Genomic DNA, 26,799 nt, shown 5'->3' with positions numbered 1-26,799 from the left:
ATTTTATACGAATTAATTTAAGATAGGAGGAGAGTGATCGTCATGTGTAGTGAAGTCGTGTGACACATAGACCTTTTCAGGGTTGCGCAGTCTGCATCGAAACATGAAGTAAATCCTCGATTAATTGCTTTGGGTTCCAGAATAATAACACAAATTGATAGAAACAATGTATATCTGTTGGAATGAGTAGATACAACACATTCAGTATGTGTAGACTATTTATGGAAATTTTTGGGGAATGGGTAGGAATGAAGGTGCCTCCTTCGTGCTTCGTCATATGCACAAATATATAATGCATAACCTGAGCGTCAGGCACATGCTCATTACTGGTGTTTTTATTCATACCCTGAGTGTCAGGTGCATGAGACAGATGAGATGCACTGAGCGTCAGATGCATCGACATGTCCTGAGCGTCAGGCACATGCAAATTATGGTGTTCTCTTCCATACCCCGACCGTCAGGTGTATGAGAGATGCCCTGAACGTCAGGGGCTTCATCATGCCCTGAGCGTCAGGCGCATGGTTCTTATTCACATGAAGACTACACTAGAGATGCCCTGAGCGTCAGGTGTATCGACATGTCCTGAGCGTCAGGCACATGCTAATTATGGTGTTCTCTTCCATACCCCGACCGTCAGGTGTATGAGAGATGCCCTGAACGTCAGGGGCTTCATCATGCCCTGAGCGTCAGGCGCATGGTTCTTATTCACATGAAGACTACACTAGAGATGCCCTGAGCGTCAGGTGTATCGACATGTCCTGAGCGTCAGTCACATGCTAATTACTGGTGTTCTTATTCTACAATATTTCTACAATGACTTTTATCAACACATTACTTGCCTAAACGGCTGACGAAGGAGGCCCAGCACACCCACCAATTAAATTAGAGGCTCTCTACAGACTTGTTGTTTCTACCTCTGGACTAAAACCCCGACATAACATGAGCCAAAAGAAATGTCAGGGAAACCTTGAGGCAGAAGCAATTTGTCTGGTTATGTTGTGCTGCGTGCTCACATAACAGTTGTGATGTGGTTGTCTTTAGTTGCATTGGAGAGGTTCATGATATTTCGATTTCGACTCGAGTCAATTGCACCACGATGATTAATTGAATTGCTATCTCATCCACCATTAGTAGGCGTGTTGATGACATAAAATAAAAAAGAAATAGGTGAAGAAAATCAATTTATAAAAGGGTGGGAGGGTGGGTAACTGTAAGCTGTAAGGTACATCTGAAGAACTTGTGCAGTGTGGGATGTTGGGTTCTTATATGCAACCATTAATAATCAAGACCTGGGTAGGGTCCAGTTCCTCTACAGGCAAGTGAGACTAATAACCCTGGCAATCTTTAAGATTAGGTCTATAGGTAGAAACCACCCCCACTGTGCCAGGCTCTACATGACATGTTCAATGACTAAGGTAAACCTAATGTATATTAACCACAATACTAAAGAACTGTAATTCTGTCACCACAATTAACATGAGCAAAACTTGCAGTTTAGCTCCATTAAACCGTCCCGGCGCCTAACCAAAACTAGATATTTTTTCAGTGCGACACTTAATTAAGGGCGGCGCCTAATTTTGTAATTCAGTAATGCCTTCTTACGCTCTGTGCCGGGGGTATCAAGATTCGTCCCCATCTCGTCCGCAGGGCATCTTGTATCTTTTTTGACCCCGGTTCGTATCGCCGTCCCGGGGTCAGAAAAGATACAAGATGCCTTGGGGACGAGGTTGCCCATCAGCGCTTTGACTGTCTAGACCTGCACGATAGGAAATTTCGTAATGAAACCTGTTTACAGCGGATACCTCTCCATAGCGTCGTTGTTTGAAATAACTAAACATTTCTCCCTATTGTTCCCTGGTGAAACTTATTAACCACATGTCAAAAATGCTAAATAAAAAACTTGTTAAGAGGTTCCTGACCTCCCTTGAACCTACACAACCGATGATGTGCAACTATTTATTATTTTGAGTAATGCGAAATGATATTCTTCGCGAAACTTTGTCTTCTTTTTTAACAGTTTTTATTTTCTATGTAGCGTTTTTGTTTTTTTTTGACTACCGAGCTCGTTTAGAATCGTACAACAGGTCTTCCTTTCCTATTCCCCTTAATATCCTTCGACTTCTCAACCTCCCTATAGCCCAAATTTAACTTAGTTGGATTTTTAATATATATTTTATATTTACTTATATTTTATGTGTAGATAAGATTCGTTTTATGTATTATATAGTACTAGTCGTTAGCCCGTGGAAAAATCCACGGGTTCGCCCGCCCTTTCTATACCGCATTGCGTGCGTCTCGCTACCAGCGCAGCTAAGCTACCATTTTGCGTGACAGACAGACGGACGGACAGACGTATACGGGTATTATAATGCAGATTTATCTAGTTAATTAAAAAATAAGGAAATGAAAGACCAATATCAAAAACTTTGTATAAACGAAGATTATGATAAATAAGGACTTAACTCTTGACTTTTTTAAAAAAAACGTGTCTTCACTCTTTGATAAAAACATACACACTAAAATGAACACAAAATTAAAAAGAGCGTCTTCGCAGGGGGCGAGGGGGGGTCATATGACGCAATCTTCAACAAGCAATATTAAGATTGTTGTAGCGGAAACTAAAATGTGAAATGAACACAATATTAAGACTACCCAATGTCCCTACCATCTATAGTGCAACGGTAAGAAAACCCAGCGTATGGCAAGCAAGTCAGAGCAGGTGTTTTACGGTGAGAAATTTAACTAAGCAGCATCAAAATAGATCTAGATGATGTCGCTAAAGACTGGAAAACGTATACATTACACAGATACCCCTCAACCTCGTTCCCAGCAGCTGTTGTCTCTTTTTTATCGCGTATCGCCAGCGGATGTTAGAAAAGATACAAGATCGTGGGGGGATGAGGTTGGGACACCTCTGTCAACTAAATAGAACCAATGCAGACGCGATGGATATAAACAAGCAAGTCTAGTTACAGTCTGGGAATGTGAGAAACCACTGAAAGCCAAAAAGCACAATGTGAAAGAGTTTACATCATATCCCCACTATATCGTTTTTGATTTTGAGCATCTTCTGGTACCTGGGAATCAGCAGCAAACGCGGAAAACGGGACAGCAGTACATCGTGGCAGAGGTGGATAGGATATACGCTGTAACCGAGTACTTTAAAATGCTGCCGGTAAAAACTCAGGAGGCATGGGGAGAATGGTTAACTCAAGTACCAGTGCTTGGTTTTATTAGTGGGGAGGACGACATCAAGCGGTATTTTGTTAATCAGATCTCGTAGAATGATGATGAGAAGATGTGGCGAAGAAGATAATAAGTATTATGTTCCTGCATGTTTATATTGGGATTGACTTCGATTATCAAACATCTCTGCTGATGAGAATCTTGTTCACGAAATTGGTTATCTTCTCATGGAGGTTCGTGTTGGAGGAAATCATATAGACCCCATGAGCTACTGAAAAATTTACCTTAGATCTCCCATACATAAGCATCTCCTGGAATTTTGAAATTTCCTTTGCGATACCGTGGTCAGTGATAACTAAGTTCTCGAAGGAGCATGCCGTTATTGCACAGTGCGCTGCAAATTTGTCCGAACCAAAAGCTGAACAGGTGGGTGTTCCAACGAATAAATAACGATGTGCTACCACTATAAAAATCGTAGTCAACAAAGATATTCCTGATGTGAATCTGGAATCAGATACCTTTCTGATCGATCACGATATGGTGAACGATAACATCAGTAGCCTTGAGTCTTTATAGATACCTACAATTAATTAATGCATACATCACCTACATGCGAGTAAATGTTCGTGTTCCTTTTATAAATAAAACGTATCAGCGATGAGTAAACAACTATTAATAGATAACATTAACGAGCCTACTGTCTTCAACGGATATCTTGGTCAATGTACGGGTATCGCTTTAAAGTTGATCAGCATCAGGGAGGTAGGTGCTGATCTGTGAATTGTACAGGATCGGGTCCTAAACATAGTTGTGTTGGTGAGAACTGGTAGTCATCGATACCGAGCTGAAGCAGCCTATATGGATCTTTGTACCTGTACTACAACGATAGGTACGGCACTAACGATGATTGCGATCTATGCGATGCGGTCTGCGAAACTTTTACAACCCTAAGTTCCTTCATCTAAACGATTAGACGAACAGACTCAAGGTCCTGTTAAAAGATAAACACTATATCGACAAAAACGTAGGTTTGAAAACATAAAAGTGAAGATACTTATAGAATAAAAAATAATGGAAATGAAGGCATGAAAATATATTTAACATTACTGACCACGAGTTTAGTCTGATTATGCAGAAAAAAAGCTCTATATGATGATCAAGGAATAGATTAGACAAAGATTTCAGCGGATCGTAAACCATCACAGTGGTAACGAACGTGCAAAACTAGTGGCCAAAGGTACACAAGAATGTAAAGAGGAAGTAGAAAAACTTTAGTCTGTATAGTCTACTACTACTTCTAAGAACCCTTCTGAGTACACTTAAGCAGGGACCGTTTTGCAAGGCTTCCTGCAAGGCTCCCGCAAAACTCGCCAGCTGTATCACCATGATTCTAAAGCACAACCAAGCACTTCGCCGGTAGCTACACACACTAGAATGTCTTCAAAATTCAATTTAGATTAACTCTTTGTGCCGCTTCTATGCAAGATATGCAGTAAGGACGCATAGTCTGTGTTGAGGCGTCCTTAAACTTTTCGGATTGCAGCCTTCAGGTCCTTTCTACACATCTTCGATCGTGCTATTTTTTACCAAGTCTACCTCTTTCTTTAGATTGTTCACATTTTTAGTGCGTACCAAGTTTGGTTTAGGATTTCTGCACATCGACCTCGTCAGGTCGGTGTGCAGATATCCACTTTTAAATTATCTGAGGCGAGCCGGTCCGGGACATCTTAGAGCGAGTAGGAGTTCTATTCAACTAACTTCACCCACATCTCTTCCCTCTTCCTCCGACGACACCTAGGAAGCATGGGGCCCTGCGAAACAACTTTCTTTTTTAACTCTTTAATCGTTCTTGGACATCGAGAAGCATCCAAGTTATAGACTCTCTTTGTATTTACGCTCCTCTATATAACTCTGCGCGTAGTAGTTAGCCCTTGTCTGTATACACTTCGAAGTTTAATCAATGCCCTTCCAACGCCTCTACCTTAGAGGGGGTCTAAATATACTTAACTAACCATTCAGGGTAGTAGTTTAAGTTAAATGACATAGCTAACACACTCTCTAAATATTAGGAAACACCCATGGTAGCAGACATTTTGGATGTCTTAGCTCGTCTCGTATTTAAGTTCTGAAGCCTTATACCACACATAGTTTTCAAACATCTGAGGTGTAACAAACCAGTCTGGCACACTCTCGAGCCTTAGTATAATGTGCAATAAAATACTCAATATTGTTCGCAACAATACCCTCAATAACGATTTTACACATCTCTTGAATCGGTTCGGAACATCCTCAGGCAGCCTAGGATGCTCCGCAAAAGGTCGGAGACACATCTCTCTTGTCTCAAGATGTTTTGGGAGATACTTGACCATATAGAGGTTGCGCTCAACAGCACGGTTTCACTGCGTCTTCATATGGGTGGAAACCTCTGCAAATATCTCGGAATCCCTGTCAATAGTCCTCTTACACATTTTCTAGGTCATTAATCGTTTCGAAACACACGTAAAAACCTTAGGATCCACCCCTACAATCCATCCACACATCTCCCTGGGTCTTGAATCAGGTTGAAATAGACCCAAACAGCTTAGTTATCTCCTTTGCAACTATCTCGGATAGGTAAAACCTCCTTGCTCGGACATCCTTCTGGGGCTTACCTAGGTCTGGCGTATAATAGAACAGCCCAAGATCTCACAATCTCTTAAATTTTAATTTCGCATGAGATATCCTTGAGTCTGATGGGATTCTCCTCAAAAGTTATGCTACGAAAACACGAAATGCGATATATATAGAACGGGTAAACCCGCGGATTATTCCAATGGCTACCGACTAGTCTTCATAATAATAGCCATATTCCGTCTGTCTGTTTGTGCGCGAGATGGATTTTTACCCGGGATTTAGATTTATACCCGGGATAGTCTACATAACAAAATCCGTTAGGGTCTGGTAAAAATGATATATTCTTGTGATCTTTTTGCAACCAGGGTCATTACATTGAAAACCGCATTATAATCTCAGCGATAATCATGGTTGTAACCCCTGTCCAACTAAATTCTATTAGCTATGTGGGAAATATGTAAGAAGGCAGAATTTTCCACGAGCTAACTACTCGTATCATAGCCGTCTGTTTGTGCGCAAGAAAATAGTCATACTATGGACTGATTTCTTTTGACTTTATTGGGACGGGCAAATTCCCAAGGATTTTTAGGCGAAATATTTTAGTATTAATTACAATAGATATATTTTGTTCATATTTCTTCGTTGCTAGCCCTGGGAATAAGGTTGCGGGAACGAAATCGTTGACGGGCGATTTGGAACCAGGCGGCTTAAAGTACAAACTGGCGTTTAAATGAGCAAAGAAGGGCGTTTAATCAAAAGACTATGGGCAAAATGTTATAAGATGGTTGCCATTACACAATTTTGTCTCTGATCAGATCCTCATATCCAACCCGATATGGTTGTTTAGAAAAAGTTGAAATATTATTTAACCCAAACATATTTGTTATTTCTGGTATTTCTGTTTCTGGCCTTTATCTAGCTAGCTGGTCGTTTTTAGGGACTTATCAGGATGCAGAGGAGCCGTCTTTTATTAAAATAAAAAGTGTTAGGTAGCAAAGTAGAAACCTCCATCTATTCGTTTATCAATAACCCGAAATGGCTGTGTGTTTATGTCGGTGTCATCTAGTTTTCCCCATCCTACTTTCAGATTGAATATACAATATCAGTCATCTGACGTCAGAGAGAGAAAACTAACTGATAATTAGCTAGCCTGTAACAGGATGCTGATGAAGTTATAATTATATGTTATGTACAGTATAATTAACCACTCATGTGGCTAATTTTACAGTAGAGATCTTTTTTACTTAAATTTCCACACTTTTTTTGTTATTGATCTCCCCATAGCCATCTATAGCTATATAGATGAATTCCTGTGTGAAACAATTTGTTTACTTTTCAGCAGTAAGCTTTTTGGCTGTGGCATTTGCATAGCAGGAAAAAAGATGCTAGGATTTGGTGAAGTGAAGTCTTTTCATTTTCTATTTCCTCTCACGGAAACATCCTTTCAGGGTGTAAACTAATATAGAGTGTAGATAGATGCTTTCTGATTTATTTATTCCACAATGCTTTTGTGTGACAAAATAGACTTAAAATAACTTAGCTTCGGCTAGTGTCCCTATCTTTTCCTGCCATGCAAATGCCAAGGCGAAAGAGCTTACTGCTAAAAATGTAAACAAAGGAAATCATCTTTCCACATAATTTTCTGCTCCAATGAAAACCAAAAACCAGAACAAGAATAATTAGTTGTGTGAGCAGCTAATTATACTGTACCTACTTTATAAATATTCTGCATCGCATTACAGGCTATTTATCAGTTTACCCTGACTGTATGTCACAGGGGAAAAAGCAGTGGACAACTTTCATTGCAATGCAGTGTTGTTTATATTCTTCAGAACTCTTATGTGAGTCAACAGACTTAATAATGCATATGGTAAACGGTGGATCAGACCATGCTAAAATTTAATATCAAGTAGAGGGCGACGATCGAAAAACATAGTATTTCACCTAATTGTGGCCATTGATTATCATGTTACCTATCTATCCATATAGTTTTCTTGCCAGAACTGGGCAGAATTTTTCAAGTGCATGATAAATAGGATAAAATTTTCTTTTTTGACTTCAAAACCTTAAAATTAAAAAAAAAAAAAACGTTTTTTGTCTATCAAGCGTTTAGTTGGTACCATAATGTAAGGACTAACTGAAAAAAAACCCACAGCTTTTTTTCAATCAATTTGTATTGCTGTAATCCTGCTAACTTATTCAATTTTGGGGTTACATTTGAATAAAGAAACATTATTGATTTAGAGTGATTCTTGCAAACTGCATCAAAAGAAAGGAATAGGTGTTTGGAGCATTATTTTTTCTTACAAGTTAAGTTGATCTTAGTATTGGTTCTGCTAAATAAAGTAAAGTAGTTTTTATTTTCGGACCAATTTTGACCTTAAATGACATTTAAGTGACAAAAAGCAAAATTTTGATGTCACCATCATGTTCTGCATAATTTTTTTGTTAACTGTGCCAAATTTTGTCAAAAACAAATACCAAATTTGGCCGATGACTTTTAAGTACTTAGAGAGTTTAGGTATGAAGTTTAAATTTGTGACCTTGCAATTAACCATTTGGTTAGTTAGTTACGAGTTGGAAACACATCCTCGCAGGCGAGATAGTAAAAAGAAAAAAAAATGAAAAATAGCTACCAAGATGAGATTCGAACACACGACTACTCCCGTGTCGGTGCTCAGAGAGGCAAAAATTTCCATTTTAGGACGGACAGCTGTATTTGAATACCGTAGAATCTGCAAGCTAGTGTAATTAAGTGGTTTATATAATTGAATCCTCTATTTTTTTGTAAATTGTTAGTTTAATGTCTGAACAACATTTTCCAAAAAAAATTAGGACTAGTTGATGTATGTTGCATGTTAAAGGAACAAAACTTCATAATTTACATGAATTGGTTTTAGATGCATAATACTGACACAGCTCCCCCAGATACACCAGAAACTCACCTGGAGATCAAATGCTGTTCTTGCCATCGTGGTATTCAGTCAAGTGACTGGGTAAGAAGAGCCAAGCAAAACGTGTATCATTTGGCATGCTTTGCTTGTGATGTCTGTAAAAGGCAACTATCAACTGGCGAAGAGTTTGCACTACTTGATAATAGAATTTTGTGCAAATTACATTATGTGGAACAACTGGAATTACCAGCTGTCCTTACAGAACCCCATCCTATCCATAGACCTGTTAGCTCACATGCAGAGTTATCTCCCAACCCAAGTCTTGAAAGTGAAAACATATGGATGAAACCTAATCGTAACAAAAGAGTCCGGACATCGTTTAGTGAGGAGCAAGTTCAAGTCCTGCAGGCCAACTTTGAGGTGGATGCAAATCCAGATAGTTCAGAATTAGAAAGAATTGCTTCTGACGTTAGCTTACCCAAAAGAGTTACTCAAGTATGGTTTCAAAATTCTCGTGCTAGACAAAAGAAGCAGCAACAACAACAAAAAATGTTGTCACCATAGTCTGTATGAAACATGAGAAATGTGGAAATTTATATTTGGAATGAGTTGTACTTGTTATTCTTTTTGTTATAATAGAGTTTAATTTTTCATAGTATACACATTTTCTGTGAGAATATGTTATGGTTATCACATAGATTAATTTATGCATAACATAAATCTGCATTTTCCAAAAGCATCTTTTTGGATGAAACATTGAATATTCGCAATAGTTTTTAATTATTTTTTTTTTATTGAAGAGGCTTTTTTACCTGAAAACCAGGATTTACACTTTTCCATTGTTTTCCTTTTTTCCTTTACAACCCAATACTAATAGCAGAAAAAATAATTTAATTTGAATCCAATCATCAGCCTTTTTGAAATTAAAATTTAATTACTTTTAATAAGCAATAGTAACATGTTACCCTGAACAAGTGCTGTCCCCTCATTTTGACAACTTAAAATAAGCAGTCATTCCAGAAAAGTGCTAATTGATGAGCAGTTAGACTCACTTGAGAAAATATGTTGTGCAAACACTTGTTTTTATTTTTAGCAACAGAGTTTGTGATGTTTTTCAGATTCAGACACATCCACAAGGTTAGTACTTAACTAACTTTCACAAATCAAAACACTACTAAATACTTGAGTCTTTGGAGTTTCTAAATAAACCATTTGATCAGATTCCAAATATATAGGATGCATAACGTAAGAAATTTTACTAACCCAGATTGTGCAAGAGTTTTATCCACTCTTATGCTTTCAAAATTGGAACAATTTTTTTTTGATGACTTAGTGAAAATAGTTTATTGTATAATCAGTTTGTTTTTTGGATACTTTAGTAGGTCCTGTGGGTACATGAATAGTTTTCAAAATTATGTTTATTGATTACATTTTAATTTTATAATACGTTTATTTATATTTATGTATCTTATTATGAGATGTGTTTTGTAATTCAATGCTTAAATAAATAGATTATTCAAATAATGAGACTAGAACACAGAATAAGGACTATTAAAGTTTTTCGAGAAGTCAACAACTCTAGAATGTAAATCTACAAGTATTTAAGCAAATTTATTTATTTTTGTAATTTTTGTTATAATATAGATTTTTCTGTTATATATAGATTTAATTTTTGTTTCCAAATATAATAATTTGTTTGCTTATATAATAGTAGTCATTTAAATTTCTCAGAATCAATAATATCTTTTGATTCAAAACAGGTTAAGAAAACCAAAATTGAATTTTATAGCCATTAGGGATATTGGGCTCATGTAATTATCCAACCTGATTATGGTAGGTGTGCCTACATTTTAATTTCAACAAATGGCAACCTAGATTTTGTCTGCAATCTTTTATCTATAAAAGCTAAAATACACGGTAAGTTTAAACGGACCATTTAGTTGTAAGAAAAAACTTATAAGTTTCATTGCAGGTAATATACATGTCTACACGTTAAGATAAAATGTATAAGTTTTTTTTAAAAAACTTTTTTTTCACAATGAATACCAAAGAAAAAAACGTAAATTTTCTGTTGCGAATATTGTTATAGCACCAGCAGGGTAAATGTTGAAAGAATTAGAAATTGAAAAAAATATTCTCATATCTTTAGTTTAAACAATAGCTCATTAATCATTCTGTTAATTTCAATAGAAAAAACTTAGCAAAAGTTGAACATGTTCAACTTTTTTCAGTTTTATAATTTTTTTTACTGTTTACACGGTAAGTTTTTTTATCTTACATTTAAGCTGTCCATTTAAACTTACCATGTATTTTAGCCTTAACAGTAAAGGAGAATAACTTAAAAAAATTTTAATGAAGAGTAAAATTTATCTCAAAATTCTGCTGTTGCAAGTTTCCACTTTCTAGAATTAGTTATTACCAGTGCTAATATTGCATGGAAGTTTGCTTGCTATCGAATGCTTCTGTGGCCAGCTTCTGAGCTTTTGACAGGAAAATGTTAAAAGTCAGAAAGTTAAGCATATTTATTTTCCCTAAGTTTGGTTGGGGAAAGTCGGAGCCAGAACTGTGTTTTTATATCTTTAGTTCATTTTTTAAAACTTTAAAAAAGGTTCACAGGAAACATTTGCTACCCATTTGTGGAAAGGCATTTCAATAAATAAAATACTGTGTTCCAAATGCACTCTGTTAAATATGTCGAAATATATTCAGGCTTTTTCAAGAAGATTCCAGTAATTGCACCAAGAAGTGCCAAGTATTGCATATATAAATCAAGAAAATTTTTTTTCTGGTTTTCAGAAAATTGGGAAAGTCAAAAGACGTTTTTGTTAAGAAAAGTGTTACGAACCAGGTACTCTAGTTGATAGCTGCCTAATGGGTTGGCTTTGAATTGGCATTCAATATATTTTTAAAAGTTATAAAGCTGTGTCTTACTCTTTGGTGGGAAAAAACCAAAATTTTTCACTTGGACATTTGCTGATAAAATTTTCCTTTAAACCTAAGAATTGTAACATTCCTAGTGTGCTGTTTCTTAAAAGTCTCGATTTATATATCTTTAGTATGAGAAAAAAATGGCCAATGCATCCACAACCACTCCACAATCAATTGATCTAGATGTTAATCAGTTATCAACTGATTTACACGAAGCAGTTGAACAAGTCAAAGAAATACAAGTACTTGTCACATCTTTTATTGATAGCATTGTGGTTCGAAAAAATGATGAAGTAGAAAAAGAAACAGAAGTAATCAAGTCAACCATCAAACAAGTTCATGGAATAAGAGTAAAACTCGATAAACTTGGCACGAAGTATGCTAAAATTCGGCTGAACCACATTCATGCTGTTCCACTTGGTAATACTGGTTATGTTAGCCTTGATCCTACTGAAGAACAAAGTGGATTTTACAAAGATCTGTTAGATTGTTACACATGGTTAAAGAATTTAGATTCTGATGCAACACATGCATTGGATATTTTAAAGAGAATTCATGCATGTGAAGGAGATGCTGAGATAAAGCATGTAAGAGTAGAAACAAATCTAACTGACTTGATTGATATCATGAAAGTTGAATTTCCAAGTTTAGCGTTCAATACTAACCATGTTGCATCTGAAAGATGTTTAGAAGTGAAGTTAGCAGGCATATGCAGTGTTTACTTATTTTTTTCTGGATTAACAGTTGGTCAGTGTTTAGTAAAAAGCATTCATGAAAGTTTTTCTTGTTATCCTTGGCAAGAGTCAAACCATTTTGTTTTTAAGAAACTTTCTAATGTATTTGTTTCTGTTATTTTAAAATTATCTTTGGAAGAACCTGTAGTAATATTAAGAAAATTTCTTACTTATATCAGCAAATATGTTAATCTTTTTACTATGACGTGTGAATGTTGTAAAAAACATTTGTCATTAGATTCTAGTGCAGTTCAGTTATTGCCACCAATATGGAAGGAATTCGATAAAGATGTTTTTTATCATTTGTCATGTAAATAAAACAATGTTTTTCCTTGTATTTGTTGTTTCTTTTCTTGTTTGATTGTTTATGTTGGTCCACCATAGTGTGCGAGGTGTCCAGTAAAGGGAGTGTGGGCTAATCTTTAGAATAGCTCTTTCAACACTTAGTATTATCTAACCACTTGGCATTAAAAATAAGTATTGGATAAAAATTAAATTTATTAAGAAGAAAATTGTGCAAAACTTTATGTGGATTTAAATTAGCCAATAATGAAAAAAGTTATTGGTTTTCCTAAAAATTGAGTCATATTTAATTCAGAAAAAAAATCTTCAAAATGCAATGTGTTGTCTTTAATTAATATGTTCTTCTTCACTCTTTAAGGAATTGATGAATTTTATTGTTGATTTTGCATAGGTTTAATTTGGCAAATGGTCTAGTATTTCAAATTAAATTGGAGGTGGGTTTGATTTTGGTGTATTTTGACAAAATCTGCAAAACATCTCTACACACAGAATTAATAACACTGAAAGGGATGGAGTGGATTCTCATCATATTGTTTTTTCTTAATTTAAATACTTTAAAAAAATTAACTATCAACAAATTTTTCTCCAGTTTGGTATTCTCTATCTACATAAATATTAGATTTTAGAAGTAGGGAGCATCATATGTTCTCCCATGTCGCATTTTTGTGTCAGTACATTTATACAAAAGTCACACAATTTGTATTTCATTGTCATTTTTATAAGATATAATAAGTATGTAATTTTTATTATCAAAGAAATCAAGCAAAAATGAGTAATGATGAAGAAAATCTGGAATATCCACCATTGATACAAAGAGAATTTCAAAAAGTAAACAATGCATTGAGGGAGGAAACCTTTAGAGTTTTTCAATGGAATGTTTTGGCTGATGGTGTGTTATACTTGTTTAAAAAATTTATTTGGCGTGACTTTACAATTTCACTTTTGAAAATGTACTTTTAACATCTCAATAACTGTGTGACTTAGTGGCTTCGTGGCTTTGTGCTTTATTATTTTCTATAAAAGTGCAGCCCATGTACTGCACCCCAAAGCCAATTTGATTCCTCCAGTGAGAAAAGATACGTTTGTCTTTTTATTCTAAATTCTTGCAACTATTTCTTAAATTTTGCTTTTTCGTTGATGCATAAATTTTAACTAAGATTGATAAAGTTTAGTGATTTTGAATGGGTTATTCTTACCTACACATCTAGCTAGCAAAATTCTAATATGGTTATACACTAATTTTTTATGTTTTTATTCATATTTGTGTCATATTTGTGTCATATTTGTATCATATTTGTTGTTATAGGACTTTCCATATCATCAGTCACTGAAAATTTTTGTGCTACTCCTCCACAGTGTCTAAAATGGCAGTACCGGAAGAGGTTACTACTAAACGAGATACTTTCAGCAAATGCAGATGTTGTGTGTTTAGAAGAAGTTGATCATTTTGATGATTTCTTTGCACCAGAACTAAAAACTGCAGGATACGAAGGATTTTTTGTTCTTAAAAGAGATTCACCTTGCCTTAGGTTTCCTGGAAATAATGGTCCTGATGGAGTTGCCATTTTTTACAGAAGAAACAAATACGTACTAGTTGAACAAATTACTGAGTATTTGGAAGAAGAAGACGGCAAAAAGGGTCAGCAAGGTTTTTTGGGTTTAGTGTTAAAAGATATAAATTTAAAGAAGTTTATATTTTTTGTTTGCTCTCACTTAAAAGCAAAAAAGGGATTCGAACCTCGAAGATTAGCACAGACAAAAAGTGCTGTTGCAATCATTGAATCAATTCAACAAAAGTATGAGAACGATCTGTTGTTAATTTGGTGTGGTGATTTCAATGGTCAGTCACATGAACCGTTCCACAACTATATTAGAACATCAAACCTTCAACTATGCAGTGCATATGCAGCTGCACTGGGTGACGAGCCAGCATTTACTACATGGAAAATCAGACCAACTGGTGAAGGAAAGGCTAGTATTGATTATATTTGGTATTCTTACAACACGCTGAAAGTTGCTCAAGTACTTAAACCTATGGAAGATGTTAATGTTCCTCCAACTCGTTTTCCTTCTCTCAACCATGGATCTGACCATATAGCTTTGTGTGTAGACTTCAGCTTTTAATATAATTGTATTTGTTAGATGAACATTTTATATATATGCTTATATTACTTGTAATAAAAATTTTATTTTATAATGTTTCCTAATTTTAAAACATTTTTATATATGTTTAAAAAAAACTGTGGGAGAAGTAATTTACTGTACTGAGTTGATGTCTTCCAGATACCATAGCATGACCTAATTTTCTTGCTTAAGTTAAATTATATATGGTAGGATTTTGTGCTGATAAGGTGAGTAAGTGTAAAAATTTAAACAGCCATGTTATTACTATTGTCTTATTATTTCAAATCAATCCTGAAAATTTGATTTATAGGTAGCATTAAAAATTTAAATGTGCCCTTTTCTAGTTTTTTATATAGAAATACAACTACCCAGTTGCAAGCAGGAAGCAAAACATTTTGGCGCAAGAGATATCTGATTATATGTAACTTGTATATCTAATATATCTAATTATTTAAAATTAATATTCAAATAGTTGACTAACTTCATGCTATTGTACGCTATAATATATATGATTAATATGATTAATATATATGGTTTATTTTTTTTTTTTTACACCTTTTGTAAATTATAATAATATGGTCGTAGTTAATGTCATACTTTTTCATTTCTTTTGTAAAATTGATAAAAATAATGCGGTAAATATATAATCTGTGATAATCAAACTTTAAAAACTGATATTTTATATGAATTGTGAAAGTAACTGAAATGTTATTTTTGTTTAATATCAATCTTTATTTTTCAGCATAAAAATGATGCGATACAATTTCCGACCAAATCTAACAGAACACTCAGAAATTCTTATTCTGGTTCGACCTTTTTCCAACACATCTGATGAGGACTATAGTTTCGTTTTGAACAAACTCTCTCCATTTACTTATGCAAAAATAGCTGATCACGACAGAACAATACTTTTAAACTTTACAAAAGGTTATAGTCGAGATACATTGGAATGGGGTCGTCTTCAGTTGCATCGAAGACCTTTGGGATTTGTCGGTGTTGCTAGATTATCATCTGACCCAGTCCATCAGGAAAAAGACTATGAAAAAATTGAACATAGGTTTGATAACCTGATATCTCAATATAGCCACTACATATATGACTCACGCTGCATAATCATTGGTCCTAAAAAACAAAACATTGAAACCATACGAAAAGATATGTTTTATTTACCAGAAACAGAAATAGAAACTTCCACAAGACTTACAGATTATATCAGTGAATTTGTAACATCTCTATTTGTAATTTTGGAATCAAAGCGTGTGGATAAACTAAGTGAAAATCTTGAAAGAATGGCGTTACCAAATGCTCCTAATGAAGGTGCTCATCAAACAACAGATGTTGATTCCAGGTAATGTAAAAGTTTATTTATTTGTTGAGGTTGTTTTTATTTTGTATATTAGAAGATATTTGTATTTATTGTAATAAAAAGTTTTTAAGGCAATTTTTGTTTCCCTAAATTAGATCCATGAAAAGAAAATGCCTGGGTCGTAACAAAAAGATCCTTGCTGACTTATGCCTACTTTCTGGTTTACCACAAGAAGCCTTGATGCACTATTCCAACTCTGTTGAACACCTTCGTAGTGTAAATGATTTTTTATGGTTAGGTAGCGCTTTTGAAGGTATATGTGCTGCATCAAATGCAATGATGCTTGGAGATTTAATTATTAAAGAGAATACACGTTTCCTCGTCATTCGAAAATCGAACATCAATGTCAACTTAACGTCTGAAAATGGAGAAGATGAAAAGTTAAAGAGTTACCTTGCCAACTCAACTGAAGATACAATTGCAAAATATAGTGAATGTTTGTCGTACTATAGGAAGTTTTCGACTGGTCCAGTGGAAATTGAAGCACACTTTAAATTTATAAGAGTTCTCTTAAACTGGAAGGTAATTTTAAATGTTTATAATGATTTGCTTTCAAATGTTTCCGATATATATTTAAATTGCCATCCCGTGTATGAAACCTTAACCTTCTGACGTTTTATAATAACTTTGTTTTTTATTTTAGAAAAAGCTTGAAACTGCACAAGTTGTACAAAGTCTGTTGGCAGTACCTCAGCACTTTAATGAAAATGAAAAAGTATGACAAATTTTATTAACCATGGATTTTCAGTTTTAAATATTCACAAGATTGATTTTTTTTAGTTGGAATTTACGACAATGTTAGCATCAATTCACGATCAGCTCGGATTGCGAAGAAAAGCTGGATTTTATAGACGCAGAGCAGCACTGCTCTACATTAATGGTACAAATCAAACCAAAAGTGCTTTATCAAGGGTATTCACACTTCTTTTGTGTTATGTTATGTTTTTAAAGAAATTATTATTAAGAGCAACTTTTCTCATATTTGTAGGCAATGACAATGTTGAAACAAGTTTCTCCAGCTTATGGTCTTGTTATGAATCAGAATGCTGTGACAGCAACTAAAGGTCATAAATTTGTACCAATGAAATTTCAAAATATGTTGTTCTAATGTGAAAAGTAGTGTAGTGTTATACATTGTAACATTTTTTCTTTTAGAATCAGAAGGTTGGTCCTCTCTTCAACTGCGAGTTCTACTTGATATGCTGAAAATTTCGAGAAAGTTGGGAAATAAACTGGACAGTGTAAGGTAAAATTTCTGTAAATTTTATAAACAAGACATTTAGCCAGCCTTTTTATGGAACCTGTAGTGAGATTTATATAACATTTGTGTGTAGTGTACGTGGCAAGAAATGAACTAACATAAGGACCAACATGATGGCCTGTCATGAAATTTAACTTCACATCTTGCCACTGGTCCTCTGTTTACATAATCTTATAGCCCTATAGTAACATTCAACTCTGGGTCTAAATTCTATAGCAAAAAAGAGACTATAGCGAAACTCACTAAAAGGTATTCACATAAACAACATCAAAAGACTAATTAAAGAAGGAGGTAAAGAAAGCGGTAGAAACTCAAAGGGCCTGTTGGACGAACAAGTAGCTATTTGATTTATATCCAAAATGGGGCTATGGATTCTTGATCCTCAATGTGAAAACTTTCTCTGTCTTTTAGATTATTATGCTTTATCCTCGAAAGATATCTATCACTGTTAAGTACAAGTGACCACAACGATCTTGTTGACTTACTAGAAGAATTCTCCGATGATACAGAACCACTTTCTAACGAAGATAGCAAAGAAACAGATGTTGAATTGATCAGACCTCTGCCAATTATAAGGTAAGAATAGAAAGATAATGACATAAATTATGTCATAGTATTATGGCACCCACAATTTATTCTAATATTCTTATAGAGATTTTCATCCAAAACGTCTTGCTCGCTATCTTCAACCGTTGAAAGTCAAAATGGCTGAGCAAACAGGACCATTTATTTTTTCTTCTCTTTCCAAACCTAAAAAAGAGGAAGAAGGTAAAGTAATTCTCAAGTTCTTCTAACAGAGAGATCCTTACTCAAACGTAAGAGCTACTTCGTATTTGTCTAAAACCGTTTTAAGGCTGAATGTTTGTTTTGCTAGATGTTATATGGGTTTGTGGTGACGTATCTGAAGTTGCCATGGTAGTAGACAATCCCTTACCAGCTGAAATTAAAGTGAACAATATGGTATATAACATTTCTTCCGACTTTTTCACCAGATTATATTTATATCGATGTAGCAAAAACAACTTTTTTTAGACATTGCTTACTGAAGGCATTCAGTTTGAAGCTTTTCCTGCAACACTTGCGCTTCCAGCCCAATCCGGTGCATTTCCATTTATGCTTCTTGGAACTCCAAATCAGCCAGGTTTACTCAAATTAAAAGGTAAAATTCTTTGCATTGCATTGTTTCATGTAATTCATTTTTTTATGCTAAATGTTACTTCACCAAATCCTGAACTTTTTTCTTGCACTATTGCAAAAAGATGTCAGGAATCGCCAGTTTTCTTTTCCTCCGAGGTCCCCTCTGGAAACTTTAGTCTGGAAACTATTATTAAAAAATTGAGCTAAACTTCTTTTAAAGACTTATAGTTTTTGCCATGAGTATTTTGGAGTTTAAAGGGAACCTGAGTTATAAAATAATGTTAGACTTTAGAGCTGACAAAGTTGGTTAATAAGCCTTTTTAAATTTTTCAAAAAGCTCTTTTGTTCTCAAAATATTCACATTTAAAGAATTCAAATTTAAATGTGCTGCATAAATTATGATGTCATATTTAAATAATAGCACATTTTGACATTTTCTGTCATCAGTATTTTTAGACTTGTTAAGGGATGTGCATTCAAACAATGCATAGATAATATAAAGGTGGATGGATTAACATAATTTTCCTTTCCCAACCTTAATTTACACCAATCAACATCGTTGCATTGTGGTAAAAAAATTATTATTTTTTAGTGCTATCTTTTATTCTCTGCACAAAAGTCATATCTTAAGATTGAGAGTTTGTTTATATCAATCCAGACAATAATATGAGACAATAAAATCATTTGAATTTTAGAAACTCTAAAGAAGTAGTAATACTTTTTAAGCTATAAAATTTATACCAAAAGAGTTTTATAATCTGTATTTTATTTATATATATATTGTGTTCTTTCAGGATACAAAGTTGAAGTGTTAGGGATTGCTAATACCGTCCTCCTACCAGAACCAATTAATGTTGAAGTTACACCTCTGTTACCCATCTTAAAACTCAGTAGTACTTTACCTCGTGCCCCTAGTGCAAGTTCATTGGATCCAGAAGATGAAAACTACCAGACTTTGTTTACATCTGCTAATCTGTACCGAGGACACAGGTAATGGCTTCTAGTTTGATGTGCAGTGTGATGCACTAATTAAACTCGTTTGACACGCTATGTTTTTTCTGTGTTTTTAAATATAGTTGCAGTGGTAAAGTTTTACTTGAAAATGCTGGCAAGGTTCCAATTACCAAGTTAGACATCAAACTAAAGAAATTAAGAGGTATATAAGTCTTAGGGTTAAAGTACACGGTAAGTTTAAATGGACCGTTTAGTTGTAAGAAAAAACTTATAATTTTAGTTGCAGGTAATACACCTGTCTACACGTTAAGTTAAAATGTATAAGGTTTTTTTAAAAAAAAATTTTCACAATAAATACCAGATAAAGAACACGTATATCTTTACCAGATAAAGAACACGTATATCTTTCATTGCGGTTATTGCTATAGCTGCAGCAGAAGGGGAAATGGTAGAAGAACAAAAGCGGACTAGCACTGGTTGTGGTTAGAAAATCTTTAGTTTAAACAATAGCTCATTAATCATTCTGTTATTTTCCAACTTTCAAAAGAACTTATAAAACTAAAAAAAGTTATACATCTTTCCTGTTTACACGGTAAGTTTTTTTTATCTTACATTTAAACGGTCTGTTTAAACTAACCGTGTATTTTAGCCTTTACGTTTTATCGATTTTTGATATCTCGTTTTTCCACCTAATTATTTATCACCTAGAAAACAATATCGTATTTAATGCTGACTATGTAAAGACACGATTGCCATTGTTGCCTGAAGAGTCTTTACATTTGGATGTAACCATTATGCCAGAGAATTCGTGGAAGTTGTTTAATAATCAAGACAAAATTGAAGCTGCTTTGATTATTTCATATTCTTGTGAAGAAGGGGAAGCGAATGGATATATGAGAGAGATATCCTGGGTAACATATGTGAAAGTAATGCCTTCGCTCGAGTTTTCTAACTATTCCATCTTGGAGATAGAAAGGTGAGATTTACTTTGCACCTTATATTTTTTCGTAATTCATATTGTGACATCTTTACAGGTAACGTTTACATTTGTAAAAAAAAAGGCGCAGGTAACAATTATTTTGAATAGTATAAAAACGTTATCATATTCATAAAAATATTTATAGGAGGAGTCTTTACTGAATAAAACATGCACAGGAATTCGCTTTTAATAAACCCTTGTTAAAGCTTCGGCCAGAGTTCCATAACTTTTTGCACATTATTAAAATTACCGTCTTCTAAAAAAAATCGATTACTAATCTATATTATAATACCCGTATACGTCTGTCCGTCCGTCCGTTTGTTTGTCACGCAAAATGGTAGCTTAGCTGCGCAGTTAGCGAGACGCACGCAATGCGGTATAAAATGGAATATTATGCTAGTAATTAATTTCCCGTGTAGGCCAAAATCCACGAAGAGCGCGAAAGTCAATACCCTCGAAAATTATTTATCTACTTTCTATGGTCGTATCGTATCTAAATTTATGTTTTTATAGGCACTAAGTTATTGTAAATTATCGTATGCTTAACGCATTTCCGTAATTTTTATTGACGCACTCAATATCCAAAAATAATACACTCGCCTCAGGATTAAAAAAAAACATCAAAAATATCCCTTTGTATTTCTCTTGCACCATGCGATAACATGTACGTAATTTACTGTTTATTTATAACCCTGATTTGTATAGACATCCAAGTTGTTGCATGATCTGCTTTGATGCTGTAAATATGACGTCAGTTGCGATGAATGTGACATATGAAGTCATCATTGAAAACAAAGATCTGGGTAAGCACGTCAAAAATTCTAAAAGCTTTTCCCGTATTCTTTTAAATCCAGAATTAATGAACGAAATTTTTTTATATGAAAGATATATCATGTCATGTCAATTGCTTGGGCAAGCGTCATCTGGAGTTACTTCCGAAAAAGAAAACCTGGTAGGAACGTGTCCTTATTTAGATTGGGATGTTCTGTTGGAAAGCTTCGGCGTGATTAAATTTTTGTATTTTTATTTTAAGTAATTATTTATAGGGTATGTATTCGTGAAAGATGTATTGATGTTCGCAAAACGGTTCTCTGGACACGGTCTGTTTGTTTTTTAGTTGCGAAGTTCATTTTCCAAGATTAACTTTGCCACCTCCTAAAATGAAGATAAAGGTATGTATGTTTTTTCTACTCATTTTGCTCATGCATAATTATCAAGAACAAGTATTTAAGAACGATTTAGGTAGTGCAACGTTTTTCAACCTCCTTTTAGACTATGGAAGATGAGTATCAAGCATTTATCAGATCTTCTGTTTGTTTGCATTGGATACTAGTATCTTTTCAAAATTATTCACTGTTGAAAATTGTGATAAAGAGTGTGAATTTCCTAGCCATTTAACTCATACCGAAATTTTTTTTATTTACCTTTGACATATTTAATAGTCTGATACAAATTATAGTGGTGTAACATACCTTCAAAATATCCAAGTGACACCAGCAATGACAACAATATTGAAGCCGAAACATCTCAGCATAAGTATGTTAACCAAAGTTTTCATTAATATTCTTACTGCAATTGGATGTTCAATGACTTCTTTATAATTTAGGTATTAGGGTGGATAATAACATCATCAAAGAAGGGGAAAATATTCGCGTAGACGAATGTAAACTGACAGAAATTTTTATTGTTTTAACCAACACTCATGGTAAGCTATCCTTAGGTATTGTATGTTTTACAACATTTTCAATCACAGTACACTTTCTTTTTGTAAACAATGTCAAACATAAACAATTGCTCTTAAAATTGCTAAACAATTTGTTTGAAGCGAATATGTGATGATAGTGTAAATGAAATAAATTTTTGGAAAATAAACAATTTGCTTGATAAACTTATCCAGCTAAACAATGTCTAAACAATTTTTGCATCCCTTTTATCTCACTTGAACACTGAAATTAGTTTTCTTCACTTACCTGAACACTGAAATGAGTTTTCTTCACTTACCTGAACACTGAAATTAGTTTTCTTCACTTACCTGAACACTGAAATGAGTTTTCTTAACTTCCTGAACACTGAAATGAGTTTTTTTAATTTACTTGAACACTGAAATAAGTTTTCTTAACTTCCTGAACACTGAAATGAGTTTTCTTAACTTACCTGAACACCGAAATGAGTTTTTTTAATTTACTTGAACACTGAAATAAGTTTTCTTAACTTCCTGAACACTGAAATGAGTTTTCCTAACTTACCTGAACACTGAAATGGGTTTTCTTCACTCACCTGAACACTGAAATGAGTTTTTTTAATTTCCTTGAACACTGAAATGAGTTTTTTTAATTTACTTGAACACTGAAATGAGTTTTCTTCACTTACCTGAACACTGAAATGAGTTTTCTTCACTCACCTGAACACTGAAATGAGCTTTCACGAAATTCTTAGATAGAAACCTCGAGGATATGTCATTACACGTGAATCCTTACCAACATTGTTATCGCAGCAGTGAGCAAATGAAAGAACTATACCTTCCTTCTGGTATGCTGGATAAAGGAATAAAAAAAGTGAGATCTTATTTAACTGTTCCCCACACTAAGATATGCTGTTTACACGAGGGCGTAAGGTTTTCTCCGTTGTCATGGTAATCTGCGTATAGACGTGAATAATTTAGTTGAAATCGTAGGTTGTACGAAATTTTTCAATGGTATTTAACATAGCTCAAATTTTCTTATATGCATTACTTTAAGCACTAAATAATCGTCTTCAACCCTGATCTATATCTTTGATTTTTTTGAAGATTAGGATCTTAAAAAGGAGAATCATAAATTCTTTCGCCCAAAAATTTCAGGTTCTAGTGTATTTATTCACCTTTCCAGCATTTTTGAAAAAATGAAATACTTTGCTTTCTAGCTATGTCCAGGAGAATCATTCGAGCACTCTTGCGGGTTGTTGTTTCTTTACCATGGCGAGTACATGGTGGATGTTTCTTGCAGCATGAACCGTGGCTTTGGCTCACATAGATCAAGCAGGCAGAGATCGTACGCTATAAAAAATGATCCGATTACAGACCGCCATAAATCTCCAACGCCACTCAGCCCAAGAACAGTCAACGATAAATTAAAATTTTTCGAAGCTGATTTTTGGGCTCAAAGTTTTTGTGTAACGGTTGTGTAGAAACCTAAATATTTTTTGGAGAGATTTTAATTTTCAAGAGAGATATTCTCTGCCAGGCTAAAATCAGATACTGAAGAGTTAATTTTTTTGTGCACGTTTTTTTTAATCGATACTAGCCTCGCCTAAATGGGTTGATAGGACAAAAAGAATAAATGCAGGATCATAAAAACAGAAACAGTTTTCATGACATATCTTGTTGTTCTGAATCAATAGTTTTCGGGATATCTCTGAATGTTATGTAAGGGTAGACCTAAAGTTAGATTTGGATTGACATACTAGCATTACTGAACAAGTAAACACGTGAATTTAATCTTTCCATGTAGGTAGTCGACAGGCAACGACTAAGCAACAGTTAAGCCTGTAAAACAGAGACACAAGCCATTATAAGACTTAGTCAAATTTTTGCTTTGCTTATATAGAAAAAAGCTTATTTTTGTATGTTCTGGTGCAACTTGCAAAACTAAAATGGAATCGTTTCGCACATGGAGTAGTTTAGTAAAAATCAGAGTTAAGACAATTTTAAATACGCATTTTTCGATGCTGAAGTGTATTATCGAAATGTTAATGTTGATATTTTATATTTATGTAATTTTGTATCTATAAATTGCTTAATAAATTCAAATAAGTAGCTTTCGTTTTTTTGTGTTTTTTTCCTTTTTGGTGGAACAACACGTCAGGAATGATTACCAGTGTCAATATAATATATGCATGAAGGATGGGATCGATTTATCTACCGTTTCTTTAGGCTACTAATATGTCGGAAGTACCACTCACATTTTCCAGGGCCACAAGAGAAGAAACAAACTCGTTACCAGACTCCTGGAGGCATGCTGTTCATATTCTGATTTATGCAAAAACTGATGATTCAATCTTGTTCGGACATAAACTTCCCGCAGAACATACTATACTGGTGCGTATAAACTCCATCCAATTCTTCATTCTTTCTGTCAAGAAGCTTTTAAATAATGCAACAGAGGTCTGGTGGTGTAGTTAGTAAACAGATATTTGTTCCTAAACATTCTGTAGGATTATTTTATTTCATGAAATATTCTGATGAACTTGGCTATTCCAACACTCTTTGTGAGAGACACAATTCTCGAAGAAGAAAAAAAGTTCTTAGATTCAAAAAGAACCCATATCATACACTAAATAAATGGGAGTCAGAGTATGGTGTTGCTACTGATCAAAGTGTGTACGCGGTATATACAATAATATTTTTAAAACAATATTTTAGATGCAAACGAGGTTCGATGGAAGATTGGGATTTCCCGGGGGTTTTGTTGACTACGATGATAAGTCATTAGAAGATGCGTTGATGAGAGAATTGAGAGAAGAAATGGGTGAAATACCTCACAATTTCCAAGTAACGCCTGAAGACTATATGTTTGCAACGTTGATGGAACCAAAAAAATATTGTTTACATTTCTTCTGCAAAGAAGTAACATTTGATGAATTTCTTGTTATTGAACGACGTGATACCAACGTTAAGGATTTCGAGGTAGGTACTTTTTATATCTTTTTGTGTTTCTTTTGATGGCTTATACTTAAAATTGGGCTTTAAATAATAGGTTCTGAGTCCCACTACCAGGAACGCTCTTGTAATGCTAGTCATTGGTCATTCCACTACATGTTTATTTTGTCAGCAAGACATTTATAAGCATCTGTAGGCTTAAATTTGGTCATTTCACAACATATTCTTAAGCATCATGCCTAAAAAGATGTTGTGAAGTTTTTCTGTTTTTTGTTTTGTGAGCAGCTTTCCTTTTTATTCTTTATGTCTGAGTTAATTAGTATGTAGTGACATGTAAGTCATAATTACTGATATTCAAAATCCAAATGATTTTTTTTCTTTCAAATAAGCATATTCCAATAATTTTTTTAACCATTACGCATAACTTAGCATATTTTGAGCCTGACAAAGTAAAATTCATAAGCATCCTTAAACCTTATTTTGGAATTTCAACTGCTTATAAAAAATCACATTTATTTTCGTTTTATTTAGGTTCTTGGGATAATCCGCGTCCCACTGTATACATGGAGAAAATTGGGAGGCTTTCCAGCTTTTCTTCGCAACAATTTTATCGGATATAGTAAAGAACAGTTAATATCATGTATTCGCATGAAGAAACTTTTACCGGAGGGACAGTTGGATGAGCTGCTGGCACGTCATAAACAATATGACCCACTCAGTAACTCTGTGGCAACTTAGTCTCCATACCTGTTAGATTTTTTTTGTATTTTGTTTTGTTTTAGTTTGTAAAAATTATATGCTTATAACGCAATATTAGTCCATATATGGCAAAAAGACTTAAAGTAGCTAAAAAATTACAAATTACATGGCAACGATAAATGTTTGCGACATATGTAACCGATACATAATTAAACGTGTTGAATTCACTTTTTCACGGGTTTTACATTCTCCAAGATACACTCGATGCATCATATTATTGAAGATGAACGCATTTTATTATTTATTTATATTTTGTATTTCTACTTGTTTTCAAAAAAATGAGAATAATGAGTTACAGTTTTTATACATTTTTGCGATAATTCGTTTTCAAAGCATCCATTGCGTGTAAGTTGGCAGCTAGAATGTTTCTTCTACTCTTTTTGGTTAGCGTTGGTAAGTACATTATTTCAAAATTATATCTATTTTAACCCTTTAAAGGACGAGTTTCGCAATATCCAAGCAGAATCGGGATCAACAGCCAATCGCGAGTTAAGTTTCGAGATGCTGATTATTTGTGGACTTTCTTTGATGCTAAAAAGTATTTTACTTAATTGTAAAATGTAATTTTTAAACCCTTATCAAAACTTTAGTGACAAAACCCCATCAAAATGCTACTTTTAAATTGAGTTACGCATGCTAATTGGTATTTGCTAAATCCCAAAATAACAGTTTTTGTAGATCTTAAATTTTGAAAGTATGTTATTCGGATATGTTAATTGCATCTATTTTTAAAAAAATAAGAATTAATTGAACTTGATGGACATTTAGAACATTTAACAAAAAAATATACAAAACGTATTGGCAACGTTTCGGGTGTTCATACACCCATTTTCATGTCTTCAGTATAGCACTTCGTTAACGCAGAAGAATGTATAGCTTTTAAGGGCTCAAAAATTTAGAACTTGTGTTAAAAATGATTTTTTTC

General features: G+C 34.0%; 5 protein-coding genes across 5 annotated transcripts; all 5 read left to right on the top strand.

The window, feature by feature from the left end:
- The first annotated feature begins 8,385 nt into the window (after nt 1-8,385).
- On the top strand, nt 8,386-10,919 carry LOC130653606 (LIM/homeobox protein Awh-like). The gene has a single exon (XM_057456126.1). The coding sequence runs from the start codon at nt 8,700-8,702 to the stop codon at nt 9,255-9,257; it is 558 nt and encodes a 185-aa protein (XP_057312109.1). The 5' UTR covers nt 8,386-8,699; the 3' UTR covers nt 9,258-10,919.
- Nucleotides 9,694-12,692, top strand: LOC130653602 (mediator of RNA polymerase II transcription subunit 27-like). Its single transcript, XM_057456123.1, has 2 exons — nt 9,694-9,830; nt 11,750-12,692. The coding sequence occupies exons 1-2, from the start codon at nt 9,756-9,758 to the stop codon at nt 12,671-12,673; spliced, it is 999 nt and encodes a 332-aa protein (XP_057312106.1). The 5' UTR covers nt 9,694-9,755; the 3' UTR covers nt 12,674-12,692.
- Nucleotides 12,693-12,839: 147 nt separating this feature from the next.
- On the top strand, nt 12,840-15,376 carry LOC130653603 (nocturnin-like). Its single transcript, XM_057456124.1, has 2 exons — nt 12,840-13,547; nt 13,965-15,376. Exons 1-2 carry the CDS (start codon nt 13,427-13,429, stop codon nt 14,780-14,782), a joined length of 939 nt encoding a protein of 312 aa, XP_057312107.1. The 5' UTR covers nt 12,840-13,426; the 3' UTR covers nt 14,783-15,376.
- Nucleotides 15,377-15,522: 146 nt separating this feature from the next.
- Nucleotides 15,523-24,277, top strand: LOC130653600 (trafficking protein particle complex subunit 9-like). Its single transcript, XM_057456121.1, has 21 exons — nt 15,523-16,130; nt 16,244-16,670; nt 16,792-16,863; nt 16,929-17,060; nt 17,137-17,212; nt 17,304-17,394; nt 17,821-17,985; nt 18,062-18,177; nt 18,284-18,369; nt 18,442-18,568; nt 19,341-19,536; nt 19,623-19,702; nt 20,209-20,476; nt 21,185-21,282; nt 21,365-21,431; nt 21,597-21,651; nt 21,752-21,811; nt 21,922-22,015; nt 22,086-22,184; nt 22,916-23,034; nt 23,381-24,277. The coding sequence occupies exons 1-21, from the start codon at nt 15,532-15,534 to the stop codon at nt 23,642-23,644; spliced, it is 3,291 nt and encodes a 1,096-aa protein (XP_057312104.1). The 5' UTR covers nt 15,523-15,531; the 3' UTR covers nt 23,645-24,277.
- An 80-nt stretch (nt 24,278-24,357) lies between these two features.
- Nucleotides 24,358-26,171, top strand: LOC130653605 (U8 snoRNA-decapping enzyme-like). Its single transcript, XM_057456125.1, has 3 exons — nt 24,358-24,554; nt 24,879-25,142; nt 25,647-26,171. The coding sequence occupies exons 1-3, from the start codon at nt 24,399-24,401 to the stop codon at nt 25,851-25,853; spliced, it is 627 nt and encodes a 208-aa protein (XP_057312108.1). The 5' UTR covers nt 24,358-24,398; the 3' UTR covers nt 25,854-26,171.
- Nucleotides 26,172-26,799: the final 628 nt, after the last annotated feature.

Source organism: Hydractinia symbiolongicarpus, chromosome 8 (assembly GCF_029227915.1).
Source record: "Hydractinia symbiolongicarpus strain clone_291-10 chromosome 8, HSymV2.1, whole genome shotgun sequence".
NCBI classification, from domain to species: domain Eukaryota; kingdom Metazoa; phylum Cnidaria; class Hydrozoa; order Anthoathecata; family Hydractiniidae; genus Hydractinia; species Hydractinia symbiolongicarpus.
This window is presented reverse-complemented; position numbering and strand designations above follow the sequence as displayed.

Bases quoted from the DNA above. Each gene is read 5' to 3' on its own strand.
- LOC130653602 (XM_057456123.1), top strand. From the start codon at position 9,756: ATGTTGTGCAAACACTTGTTTTTATTTTTAGCAACAGAGTTTGTGATG. The intron at 9,831-11,749 runs GTTAGTACTTAA...ATATATCTTTAG, and splicing joins GATTCAGACACATCCACAAG to TATGAGAAAAAAATGGCCAA.
- LOC130653600 (XM_057456121.1), top strand. From the start codon at position 15,532: ATGATGCGATACAATTTCCGACCAAATCTAACAGAACACTCAGAAATT. The intron at 16,131-16,243 runs GTAATGTAAAAG...TCCCTAAATTAG, and splicing joins ACAACAGATGTTGATTCCAG to ATCCATGAAAAGAAAATGCC. The intron at 16,864-16,928 runs GTATGACAAATT...GATTTTTTTTAG, and splicing joins ACTTTAATGAAAATGAAAAA to TTGGAATTTACGACAATGTT.
- LOC130653605 (XM_057456125.1), top strand. From the start codon at position 24,399: ATGTCGGAAGTACCACTCACATTTTCCAGGGCCACAAGAGAAGAAACA. The intron at 24,555-24,878 runs GTGCGTATAAAC...ACAATATTTTAG, and splicing joins CCGCAGAACATACTATACTG to ATGCAAACGAGGTTCGATGG. The intron at 25,143-25,646 runs GTAGGTACTTTT...CGTTTTATTTAG, and splicing joins CCAACGTTAAGGATTTCGAG to GTTCTTGGGATAATCCGCGT.
- LOC130653603 (XM_057456124.1), top strand. From the start codon at position 13,427: ATGAGTAATGATGAAGAAAATCTGGAATATCCACCATTGATACAAAGA. The intron at 13,548-13,964 runs GTGTGTTATACT...TTGTTGTTATAG, and splicing joins ATGGAATGTTTTGGCTGATG to GACTTTCCATATCATCAGTC.
- LOC130653606 (XM_057456126.1), top strand. From the start codon at position 8,700: ATGCATAATACTGACACAGCTCCCCCAGATACACCAGAAACTCACCTG.